General features: G+C 37.9%; 1 protein-coding gene across 1 annotated transcript in view; it reads left to right on the top strand.

Annotated features, from left to right (window-relative positions):
* Nucleotides 1-12,982, top strand: part of LIPI (lipase I) — a 68,681-nt gene that overhangs the window by 37,310 nt on the left and 18,389 nt on the right. Inside the window, exon 8 of the mRNA XM_007934914.1 lies at nucleotides 1,043-1,154. Within this exon, the coding sequence (XP_007933105.1) occupies nucleotides 1,043-1,154 (112 nt within the window). The remainder of the gene's footprint in view (nucleotides 1-1,042; nucleotides 1,155-12,982) is intronic.

A 12,982-nucleotide genomic window follows, 5' to 3' on the forward strand; every position in this document is an offset into this window, starting at 1 on the left:
TCGAGTCAAACCCGACTCATAGCGACCCCTCCTTGGGTTTCCGAGGCAGTATCACTACAGAAGTAGGATTGCCCAACCTTCCTTCCAAGACACCCTTTATTATGTTGAGGAATGTCCCTTCTATTCCTATTTTGCTGAGAGTTTTGATCAGGAATGGCTGTTGTATTTTATCAAATGCCTTTTCTGCATCAATCATGTGGTTCTTCAGACACAATTTTTTTTGCACAGAGATTTCTCACAGTAATATTTCCATCATTACATTGTCTTTTAGAAGGGGTGCACAGGTCTTGGGATAACTCATAGTCAGGCTTCCTATATTGCTGACAATATTAAGAATAGTAGTTCAACATCCTTGCCTTTTTAGCAGGAGCATTTTGAATAAAAACTTCTATGGGCTTACCCTAATAAGTCGAAAGAAAAGAAAAGAAAAGAAAAAAACCACTTTGCTGTTCAGTCCATTCTTACCCATGAGTAATTCCTAAATAGCCAGTAAAGTTGTGAATTATATAAGTAAAAAAAATAATTATCTGGGACAATTAGATAATTAAGGAATCATATTATATTTGTCTTAAATGTGCTATTGATAAAAAAAAGTTGTTTAATTGACCTATATCCTGAAAGTTTTCTCACGTCAGTTGTTCTCACTAGTAATTCTGTCAACTCTTCACCTATCTATGACTGATTCCCAGGCTTCTTTATACCTTTTTTTTTTTTTTTTAAACCCACAGAAAATTGACAAACAAGCAAGAAATAGAAGGGATTACCCATTTACCAAATGAATGCTTCTAAATATATATATATATGTTGTTGTTTTGCCATCGAGTCGGCCCTGACTCATAGCGACCCCTCCTTGGGTTTCCGAGGCAGTATCACTACAGAAGTAGGAATGCCCAACCTTCATATATATATATATATATATATATATATATATAACATGTACATGTACATACAGTATATGCATATATACCTGCATATGTATCTACTAAGGTACAAAAACAAAGTAAAAGCCATGTGAAATGGATTTAATATTTTTGTTTTGTAGCCTACTATTTTGTTCTCAATATACTTGTTCGGAACAAAGCAATGAAGCATGGCTATATTACATTTAAATTATTGAATGAGCTTGGGATGGTTGAAGAACCAAGGCTTTATGAGTAAGTACAATTTGGTGTTTTTTTTTTTCCCCTTCATAAACTAAATGCTTGCTTTCTTGAGTATCCACATCAACAGATAATCCAAAGAGCGTAAATAGTCTATTCAGAAGTTCTTAGAATGTTAGATATTGAAAATATGTCAGATGTAATATTTTAATTTTTTCATTCTTCTGATGAATATACTGAATATAGAAAAAAAAAAAAAAAAAAAAAAAAAAACCCTGGTTTATTTATGGTATTTTATTAGTGATAAGGAAAATTAAAGAGAGAAAGAACTCTTTATTCCTCCCTAAAGACTTACAGGCGTTCCCCTGGTGCACTTCCTAAGGTAATTGACTGCTAAACAGAAGGCTAGCAGTTCAAACCCACCAGCCACTCCTAGGAAGGGAAACTGGGCAGTCTACTTCCACAAATATTTACCGCCTTAGAAACCCGAAGGGAGTTGCTACGAGTATGGATCATGTCGATGGCAATGATTTTAGTTTTTAATGACTCTAATGCTGCTGTTCTTCCTATGAAACCACCTTGCCTTCTAATTTTCTCAAATTTTCAGGTAAAGTCTTATTCACAGTGTTGTGAATAAATGTCTTGTGGCTTCTGTCAACAGATTGACCTAATTTTAGTATTTTAGAGAGCACTGTCAACAAGCCCCCAAACAATAGGGGTTTCCTTTCATCTTCTCTTTAACATTTTATGTATGTTTGTATGTATATCTGAATATTGCTTAAGTAAGTCTTTGAGTTACAGTTATGAATTTTCGACTGAAGAACAACTCCTACCTTTATGTTACCCCAAAAAACAACCCACTGCCATTAAGTCAGTTCCAACTCATAGCAACTCCCATTGGGTTTCCAAGGAGTAAATCTTCACAGAAGTAGGTTGCCCAGTCTTGCTTCCACAGAGTGGCTGGTGAGTTTGAACTACCAACCTTCTGGTTATCAGTCAGATGCCTTAGACACTGTGCTACCAGAGCTCCTTTGAAAGAACCCCTACATGCAGCAAATTCTTAATCGTAATTACCTTCACTTGCTGTACTTGCAGCTTTTAAATCATTGAAAAGGCTTTTGTACGAAACCAAAAACCAAACCTACTGCCATTGAGTTGATTTCAACTCACTGCAACACTTTAGTAGAGCAGAACAGCTGCATACAGTTTCCAAGGCAGTAAAATCTTTGTGGAAGCTGACAGCCTCATCTTTGCCCCACAGAGTGGCTGGTGGGTTCCAAGCGCCAACCTTTTGGTTAGCAGTTGAATACTTAACTACACGGTTCAAACCCATCAGCCACTCCTTGGAAGCAAGGTTGGGCAATCTACTTCCGTTGTGATACTGCCTCGGAAACCCAAAGAGGGGTTGCTATGAGTCGGATCTGACTCGACGGCACATAACAATAACAACAACATGCCACCAGAGCTCCTGGTTTGCGCTAAAATAAGGCTATTAAGAATTGTATGTATCTGTTCCAACCTATTTACAAATTTGACATAAAGACCCTTAGGAAGGGATCTTATTTGTAACTCAGGGACAGTCTATTTTTAAAGTTATTTAAGAACCTCAAAGGATGCTCTCAATTTGAGTTAGTTGAATGTATGTATATATGTGTGTGTCTAATAAATTCTTGAATAAGAAAATTTTATTTTATCTTAAACAAAAAAATGGTATAAAACTACATCCTATTATGAAAATTGTGCTTTCCAACTTGCTCTGCTGTACTTCTCCAAATATATTAAATAATGAGAGTGTTTGCAAAAGGATCAGAAGTACTATCCATCTAGTGATTAAATAAACTCTATTTTGTTCTTACTAGACGTGCAATTTAGTTTAAGTTCTGACTAGTTACTAAAGACATGTTGGAATTTGAGGAGGCACAGTTGGTATATTCAGCATTTACTGCTATTACAGTTTAGGTAGATAAACTACCCACACTGAGCAGATCTATTGTGTGACAGGCCTTGTACCTGAGTATATAAACCCTGTGACCATCGAGTAGATTCTAAGTGATTCCATAGGACAGAGTAGAACTCCCCAATATAGTTTGCAAGGCTGTAAATCTTTGTGGAAGCAGACTGTCACATCTTTCTCCTGCAGAGCTGTGGTGACTTTAAACTGTTGACCTTTCAATTAGCTTCTAAACAGTTTAAACACTGTGCCACCTATAATTATTCAGCCATTAACAGTGAACCAGGAAAAAGTGTCTAGGTGCTTATTTAATTGCACATTAGCATCATTAACCAATGTTAGGTGCTGTCAAGTCAATTCTGGCTCATAGCAACACTATGCACAACAGAATGAAACACTGTTTGGTTCTGTGCCATCCTCGCAATCCTTGCTATGCTTGAGCCTGTATCATTACAGTCATTGTATGAATCCATCTCATTGAGGGTCTTCCCTTTTTTTGCATGAAAGTGGAAAGTTTTTTCTACTTTACATAGCATGATATCTATCTCCAGGGACTGGTCCCTTCTGACAACATGATCAAACTAGGTGAGATGAAATCTGGCCATTTTCACTTCTAAGGAGCATTACAGGTATATTTCTTCCAGGACAGATTTGTTCAGTCTTCTGGGAGTCCCTGCTATTTTCAATATTCTTTGCCAGTACCACATTTCAAAGGCATCAATTCTTTTTCAGTGTTCCTTATTTACTCTCCAGCTTTCACATGCATATTAGGTGATTGAAAATCTCATGGCTTGGGTTAGGCACACCTTAGTCTTCAAAGTGACTTCTTTATTCTTCGGTACTTTAAGTAGATTTTTGCAGCAGATTTGGGACATCTGATTTCTTGACTGCTGCTTCCAAGAAAAATGGTAGTGATATATTTAATTCTACATTATTCTCATAAACCCTTAGTTAAAAATATGAATCAATGTTAAGACATAAAAGTATTCTTAGTTCATAAAACATTTTCTTAGGCTGGAAAGCATAATGGTGGAGCTGTGTGTGTGTGTGTGTGTGTGAGTGTATATATATATATATAGAGAGAGAGAGAGAGAGAGAGAGACAGACAGACAGACAGACAGACAGACAGAGAGATTTATGTCAGTGAAATAGCTTACACAGTGTAGATGCTGGCAAGCCTCAAGTCCATGGGCCATATATCATGTTGGAAACTTCTCTTGGGTCACATAGCTGCAGGGGCTGGTGAACCAAAGATTGACAGGTCAGATGGCAAATGTATAGTTCACAGGCTGTGAAGACTGACAAATCCCAAGATCAGCAGGCAATATGGCAGCCTGCTGGCTCAAGTCCAAACAGCTGGAAGTCAGATGATACAATAGTTGGAGCTGTGTGTCAACTTCGCTGGACCACAATTCTTTGTGGTTTAAACAATTTTGATATGGGTTGTTCCAATGATGAGATAGACGTATATATTTTGACCAGTCAGTCCATTGAAAGGGAGTTTCCTAGGGGTGTGGCCTGCTTCCAGTGTATTTATGGACATCCTGGGAAAAGTGACACTCTTCTGTGGATCAGGATTCTGTTGTGCTGCCTACAACTGTTTGTGAATGAACAATCCACCATTCGACCTAGAGATCTTGAATTCATCATTTGTTGGAGTCAACAGCCAGTATACTGCCTGCCAACCTTGAAGTTATCAGCCCCTGCAGGAGTGTGAATCAGGAAAAGCCTCCAGCTTGATGTTTGATCCAAGAACTTGGGACTTGCCAGCTTCTATAAGGGTGTGAGCTATTTTCCTAAGATACATTCCTCTTTTTTTTCTCTCTCTCTATGAGCTTTACTAGTTTTGCTTCTCTAGAGAACACAGTCTAACACAAATGATGATGAGTCAAATGCAAGATCCAAATAGAGCAAAAAGCAGAGAGCTTTACCAAGACATCCATATATATTGGATGTAGGCCACACACTCAAAGAAACTCCCTTTCAATTGATTGGCTGCTCATAGGAGATCTTATCATGGGAGTGATTACATTAAGTCAGATCTCATCATGGGGGATGATTACATCACAACTACCAAATTACTGGGAATTATAGCACTGCCGACTTACTTTAGCCATCACATACATGCTGTTTGCTTAGTAGATAAATCTTTCAATCCCTGATGTCCATAAGGAACATATCAATGAAAGAAATCCATGGTGGCAAAAATATTGAGAACTTTTCTCTGTGCTGAAGTAACATAAAGATCATTTAATCATGGAATGGGTGAACATCCTTAGAAATAATATTCTGAGTTACATGGCAGCAACTTTTTTTAATTTTATTTTGAGATAATATTTTTTAATATAACATTTAATAGATTTACTTTTCTTGAAATTAATAAAGGTATTGTGGAGAATTTTATAGCTGAGTGTAACTGGTAGTGAGAAAGTGCTAGTTATTCTATTTTACTTTTTTTTTTATTGTGCTTTGGGTGCAAATTTACAAAGCAAAATATTTTTCCATTCAACAATTCATGGACATTTGATTTCACACCCTGATTACTATCCCTGAAGATACACACTCTCCTCCCCTCCCATCCCTGTGACCACCTCTTCCCTGTGACCTTCTCAACTATGTACTCCTATCTGACCAGCTTTCCCTCCACATGAATGCTGCCCATCTGGTGCCCCATGGCCGATTGCTCTAGGGAGTGTGTCTCCCTAGAGTAGATGGATGAATCACCCTGGGGTGGATGTGTGCATGAAATTCTTTCTGCTATGGGGCTGACAGCCAATCATTGGGAATGAGTCCAATCCTAGATCTGAAGGGTATGCCAAAACTTTAGTCTTGGGGGTTCCATCAGATTCTATCCAACCAATAATACTTGTTATTTTTGTGTTTTTTAATTTTGTTCCACATTTTTCCTATCACTCCATCCAGGATCTCCTGTTTTGATCCCTTCCCAAGTGGCTGGCATTGGTATATGGGCACCATCTAGTTCTTCTAGTCTCGAGGTCTATTGTATCCTTAGACTAATTGTTTCCAAATGGCTTTGATTTTCTTCATTATTCTTTGCTTCAGATGAGCAAAGACCAATAGTTGCATCTTAGATAGCTGCTCAAAAGCTTTTAAGACCCCCGTCGCTACTCACCAAAATAGGTTGTGGACCGAGATTTTTACGTACTATGTTGTGTCATTTGAGCTTGGTGCCCTGATACTTTGGTGTAGAGTCGAGAGGCCCAGTGATTGTCTCTCTCAAGGTGTTTTGTTGTCTCTAAGAGGTTACTCCAATTCTGTCTTCTGTTGCTTCTGTAATGAGTGTGGCTAAATTTATATCACTAGTATCTATGTAAGATTATCTTCAGCTAAATCTATCCTTGGTCTAGGGTACATTCCTGTTCACCGACCCCCAGTTGATCTCAGTTGTCTGTATTTAACTATAGCCTGGTGTTTGGTGTTAGTGGTGATGCAGTATTGTGCATATACTAGTATTTACCTCTGTTGTCTTTATCTCATGTGTATGTTTCAGTGTCCTTCTTTTCCCCAGTGTCATCATGCTGGTCACAGACTCTTGCTATACCATTCCTCCCCTTACCCAAATCAACATGTGACCCCTAACTAGTCTGAAATTTTACCTCCCCTTCCTTCCCATTCCTGGTAACCTACAAAGTGAATTCCCTTCCCTAAGTAAACCCTTCCTTGACTTTTTACGATAATGGGCTCATACAATATTTGTATACTGTGATTGTATATATTTGTATATTCTGTGATTGATTTATTTCACTCAGCATAACGTCCTCCAAATTCAACCACATTGTGAGATGATTAGTGTATTCTTCATTATTCTTTAATGTAGCATAGTATTCCATCATATGAATGTACCATAATTTGGTTATCCATTCATCTGTTGATGGGCATTTAGGTTGTTTCCATCTCTTTGCTATAGTGAATTGTGCTGTGATGAACATGGGTGTGCATATTTCTGTTTATGTCCTGTCTCTCACCTCTTTATGATATATTCCTAGTAACGAAATTGCTGGATCTAAAAGGTATTTCTAGTTTCATTTTTTTAAGGAAACGCCATACCATTTTTCACAGTGATTGTACCATTTTACAGTCCCACCAGCAGTGTATGAGATTTCCAATCTCTCTACAACCTCTCCAATATTTGTTGTTTTGTCTTGTTGAACTTTACTGTTGTTGTTGGGGTGTGATGATATCTCATCATTTTGATTTACATCTCTCTAATGGCTAATGATGGGAGCTCTGGTAGCATAGTGGCTAAGACACTTGCCTGCTAACCAGACGGCTGGCGGTTCAAACCCACCAGCCACTCCTCGGAAGGAAGGTTGGGCAATCCTACTTCCGTAGTGATATTGCCTCGGAAAGCCAAGGAGGGGTCGCTATGAGTCGGGTTTGACTCGACGGCACATAACAACAACAACAACAATGGCTAATGATAATGAGCATTTCCTCATGTGTTTGTTGGCCCCAAGTAACAGAAACTTTAGAGAAGCTTCTATTCATGTCCTTTGCCCATTTTTGAATTGGATTGTTTGACATTTTGGTGTTGAGGTGTTGAAGTTTTCTATAAATTTTGGAGATAAGTCCTTTGTCAGATATGTCATAGCCAAATATTTTTTTCCCCAGTACGTAGGTTCTCTTTTTACCCTTTTGGAGAAGTCTTTCAATGCACATAGGAATTTATTTTTTAAAAAGTCCTAGCCATCTAGCTTCTCTTCCACTGTCTGCACAATTTGGGTTATACTTGAGAGTCTATACCATTAATTAGGGCCCCTAGAGTTGTCCCCATTTTATCTTTGATGAGCTTTATAGTTTTGGGTTTTACATTTAAATCTTTGGTCTAACTTGAGTTTGTTTTTGTGCAGGGAGTGAGGTATGGGTCTTGTTTCATTTTTCTGCACGTGGATATCCAAATTTGCCATCATCATTTGTTAAAGAGTCTCTCTCTCCCTCATTTAATGGGTTTTGGTCCTTTATCAAAGATCAGCTGTCCATAGTTGGATGGGTTTATTTCTGGGCTTTTGATTCTCTTCTATTGATCTATCAGTCTATCACTGTTCCAATACCATGCTGTTTTATCTACTGTGACTGTATAGTAGATATTGAGATCCAAGCGTGTGAGACCTCCCACTTTGTTTTTCCTCTTCAATAGTGCTTTGCTTATCTGAGGTCTCTTTCCTTTCCATATGAAATTAAAAATTGGTTTTTCCATATCTTTAAAAAATGTTGATGATATCTGGATCAGGATTGCATTAAATGTGTAGATTGCTTTGGGTAATATTCACATTTTCACAACATTCAGTCTTCGTATCCATGAACAAGTCTGGTTCTTTCATTATGTAGGTCCCTTGTAGTTTGTTTTGTAGTTTTCTTCATATGGGTCTTTTGTGTCTCTGGTAGAATTTATTCCTAAATATTTTATCTCTTTGGTTGTTGTTGTTGTTATGTGCCATTGAATTGGCCACAACTCATAGCAACCCTTCCTTGGGTTTCCAAGGTGGTATCACTATGGAAGTAGATTGCCCAACCTTCCTTCTGAGGAGTGGCTAGTGGGTTTGAACCACCAGCCTTCTGGTTACCAGTCAAGTGCCTTAGGCACTATGCTACGTAAATGGTGTTCTTTTCTTTATTTCTGTTTCAGAAGCTCTTTGTTGATGTAGAGGAATTGAACTGATTTTTGTATGTTGACCTTATATCCTGCCAGTTTGCTGAACCTCTCTATTAGTTCCAGTGATATTTTTGCTTAGTCTCTTGGGTTTTCTATATATAGGATCATGTCATCTGCAAATAGAGATAGCTTTACTTCCTCTTTGCCAATTTGGATGCTTTTTATTTCTCTTTCTTGTCTATTGCCTTGGCTAGGACTTCCAATGCAATGTTAAATAGAAGTGGTGAAAGAGGGCATCCTTGTCTGGTTCCTGTTCACAAAGGGAATGCTTTGAATCTTTCTCCATTAACAAGAATTTTGGCCATCAGCTTTGTGTATATGCACTTTATTATGTTGAGGATATTCCCTTCTATCCCTATTTTTCTGTGAGTTCTGAACAGGAATGGGTGTAGGATTTTATTGAATGGCTTTTCTGCATCAGTTGATATGATCCATGATTCTTTTCTTTTGTTTTATTTATGTTCTGATTTCCATTAATTGTTTTTCTGATGTTGAACCATCCTTGCATACCTAGTATGAATCCAACTTGGTCATGATGTATTATTTTTTTTGATATGTTGTTGGATTCTGTTAGGTAGGACTTTGTTGAAGATTTTTGCATCTATGTTCATGAGGGATATTGGTCTGTAGTTTTCCTTTTTTAGTGGTGTCTTTCTCTGGTTTTGTTATCAGTGTTATGCTTGCTTCATAAAATGAATTTGGGAGTATTCTATTGTTTTTTATATTCTGGAATATTTTGAGTAGTATAGGTATCAACTATTCCCTGGAAGTTTGGTAAAATTCTCCAGTGAAGCCAGCTGGGCCAGGACTTTTTCTTGTGGGAAGTTGGTTTTTTTTTTTTAATGACCTGCTCAATTTCTTCTTTTGTTATGGGTCTGTTCACATATTCTATCTCCAACTGGGATAGTTTAGGTAGGTCTTATGTTTCTAGAAACTTCTCTATCTCTTCTAGGTTCTCAAATCTGTATAGTTCTTCATAATAATCTCTCAATATCTTTTTTATTTCAGTTCGGTTGTGATGTTGCCCTTTTAGTTTATTATTCTTGTTATTTGCATCTTCTCTTTTCCTTTGTTAGATTTGCCAATGGTTTGTCAATTTTATTAATCTTTTGAAGAACCAGCTTCTTGTTTTGTTGATTTTCTCTCTCTCTCTCTCTCTTTTTTTTCCTGTTTCATTTATTTCTGCTCTGATCCTTATTATTTCCTTACTTCTGGATACTGTAGGATTTTTTGTTGCTGTTGTTGCTCTTTTTCTAATTGTTGGAGTTGTTGAGTTAGACTGTTAACTTTGTTTCTTTCCTCTTTGTTGATATGTGCATTTATTGCTATAAACTGACCTCTGAGTACTACTTTTGCTGTGTCCTGTGGATTTCACCCTCATATGTGAGGGACAAACCAAAATTAGATGCTCAAAATATTTTACTTGTCAACTTTGGGGCTTCTCAACCTCAGCAGTCAGCAGCTGTCTGAGTGAAGAAAAGCCTCTAGCTCCAGTGGGCTGGGAGCAGGAGGCAGAGCTGGCACCCCAGGTTGAGGGGCTTTCATCCAGCCCCGAGAGCCTGGCACATTGAACTTGGACTTAAAACCTCCAACTTGTAGGAATAAACTCCTATTTGTTAAGGACATCCACTTGTGGTATATTTTCTGTCAGAGTGGCACTAGGTAACTAGAATACCTTCTAAAAGCCTGGAACAGTCAGTTCTTTAAAGACGTTGTCTTATCTTCCTCTCTGGAAGTTTTATAATTAGAAATTTTATTCTCTCTATTTGCTTTGTTGCTGGTGTTGTCTGCAGATTTATTCCCTTATTTGTGTAATTATTTTATGAGCTTATTTTGAGCATCTAATTTTGGTTTAGTTTCTAAATGATGATGTCAAGTGTCCTGATTTTAATTTGTTGTTATCTGTTGTGGGTTCTCTGTTAGAAGGACTCCTTTTAGCATTTCTTGTAGGGTTGATCTGGTTTTCAAAAATTCCCTTAATTTCTGTTTGTCAGAGAATGTCTTGATTTCACCCTCATATTTGAGGGACAACTTGGCTGGATATAGTATTCTTGGTTGGAAGTTCTTTTCCTTCAGTGTTTTATATATGCTGTCCCATTGCCTTCTTGCCTGCATGGTTTCTGCCAAAAATCAGCACTTAGTCTTATTGGTTGTCCATTATAGATAACATTTCATTTTTTCCTGAGCTGCTCCCAAGATTCTTTCTTTGTCTTTGGTTTTGGAGAGTTTGATTATGATATGTCTTAGTGACTTTCTCTTAGGGTCTATCCTGTATGGGGTTAGTTCAACTTCTTGGGCAGATATTTTTTCTTCCTTCATGATATGGGGGAAATTTTCTGTTAGCAAATCTTTTCTCTGTTTTTTTTTTTTTTTTTTGCTTCCTCTTGTTCTGGTATTCCAATGAGGTGTATGTTGTCTCTTTTCATGTCATCTCATCTGACTCTTAGGTTCTCTTCATTTCTCTTAAATCTTTGTTCTAATTTTTCTTCATACGGGCTGGAGTCAAGGGATTTTTCTTCTAGTAGGAAAAATATTCTTCAACCAGTTCTAGTCTACTCTTTTGTCCTTCCACTGTGTTGTCTAATGCAGTGATTTTAGTGTTCATCTTCTGGATTTCTAACTGCTGTTTTGGTATGAGTTCTAATTGCATATTTATCTTATTATTTTGTACTTGAATGGTTTTCCTGAATTTTTCCAGAGTACTGTCTATCTTCTCATTGATTATGTTTGTGATTTCCTTGAGCTCTTGGAGAGTCCTGTACACATCTCTTCCAATTTCCTTCTCAGATAATTCTATTGCCTGTTCTTCTTCCATGATAGATAATTCTTTAGCCTGGGGTTTTGTTTCTATCATCTTGCCCTGTTTTTTCTTTTCTTTTCTTTTTTTTTTTTTTTGAGATTGTCTTTTGTTTCCTAGACATTTTGAAGTTGTTGTCTTTAACTATTAGTTATGTATTGATTTTTTTCACACTGATTTTATGTTCCACTATGTCTGGAAATGTGATGCACGTGTACTTTTTTGGTTATTAATTCAGCTGTACTGGGTTGCTCTCCAGTTCTCTTTGTGTTGGTGGAATCATTGGTGGAGATGTGGATGCAGGTGTCTGTTCATCATGAAGGGAATTTGGAGTTGGGATGAGCAGGTGTTGTGGTGGTTTAATATGTTCTTTCTATTGGATGAGGCAGGGGAGAAGGGGAGAAAAGAAAAGAAAAGTGAGAGACAGAGAGAGAGAGAGAGAGAAAGGCTCCAGTGGTAAGTCCCCATTTTCTGCTTTTGGATGAGGTGCTACTGGCTCACGCAATGTGGTTTGTGTCTTTCTGGGGTGGCTACTAATGATGATGTACTATTGTCAATGAAAGACCTGCAGTTCAAAATCAACAGAGAGGCCATTGGGTAGAGGGTCACCATTTCGTGCTTGAATCAAGAAGCTGGAAACACGCAGTATCCTGGTCCACTCAGTGCTAAAAAGCAGTCATGGAGGAGCTGAACCTCAGCCCACCACTGTGCGCTCATGCTGGGGCTCTGCCTACTGGGAGGAAGCCTCCCTCCTTCCTCCACTCCTTTCTGAAGTCTGTGGCAGCCTGAGTCAAGGGGTTTTTTGATCTATTTCCAGCAAGTTTATCTACTCACTCAGCTCAGCTCCTAATGTCTCCATCAAAAACTCCTGGTGTGGATATTCCAAGTCTCCAATGTCTCTGTAGGTTCCATGATTTTTTTTTTCCTCTGTCTCTCTGCCAATCTCTTTTGTATTGCTAATGAGTCCTTCCTACTCCTTCTCCCCATCTCTCAGCTGGCTAGGCAGGTTTGTTTATTTTTCCCCGTAGTTTAATCTGCTCTTATCCTGTGGCAACATTTAATCTGGTACCTTATCTTCCCTTTAGTTGCTCATACCTCCAATATCATTGTTTCTATCTGTTTTGCCTAGTTATTCAGGTATTAAGATGATAGAGGGAACAAACGTGTGGGCTACGGGTACAATGCCATCTTCCAACCCCCTCTTTTTTTTCAACTACTCTTCAGACACCAAAACAAGGAATAAAATAATAATAATAATAATCAAACTAAAGCTGCATTCCAAAATTTTCACTTTCATCAAGGTCTATCTTTTATTAAGAGATTAATATTAAGCTCTTTTCACTTAATTGTGTTGTTGTTGTTGTTGTTATGTGCCCGACGAGTCGGACCCGACTCATAGTGACCCCTCCTTGGGTTTCGGAGGCAGTATCGCTACAGAAGTAGATTGCCCCATCTTCCTT

Source organism: Orycteropus afer, unplaced genomic scaffold (genome assembly GCF_000298275.1).
Source record: "Orycteropus afer afer isolate SDZICR_OR568_19922 unplaced genomic scaffold, OryAfe1.0 scaffold00022, whole genome shotgun sequence".
In the NCBI taxonomy this organism is placed as follows: Eukaryota; Metazoa; Chordata; class Mammalia; order Tubulidentata; family Orycteropodidae; genus Orycteropus; species Orycteropus afer.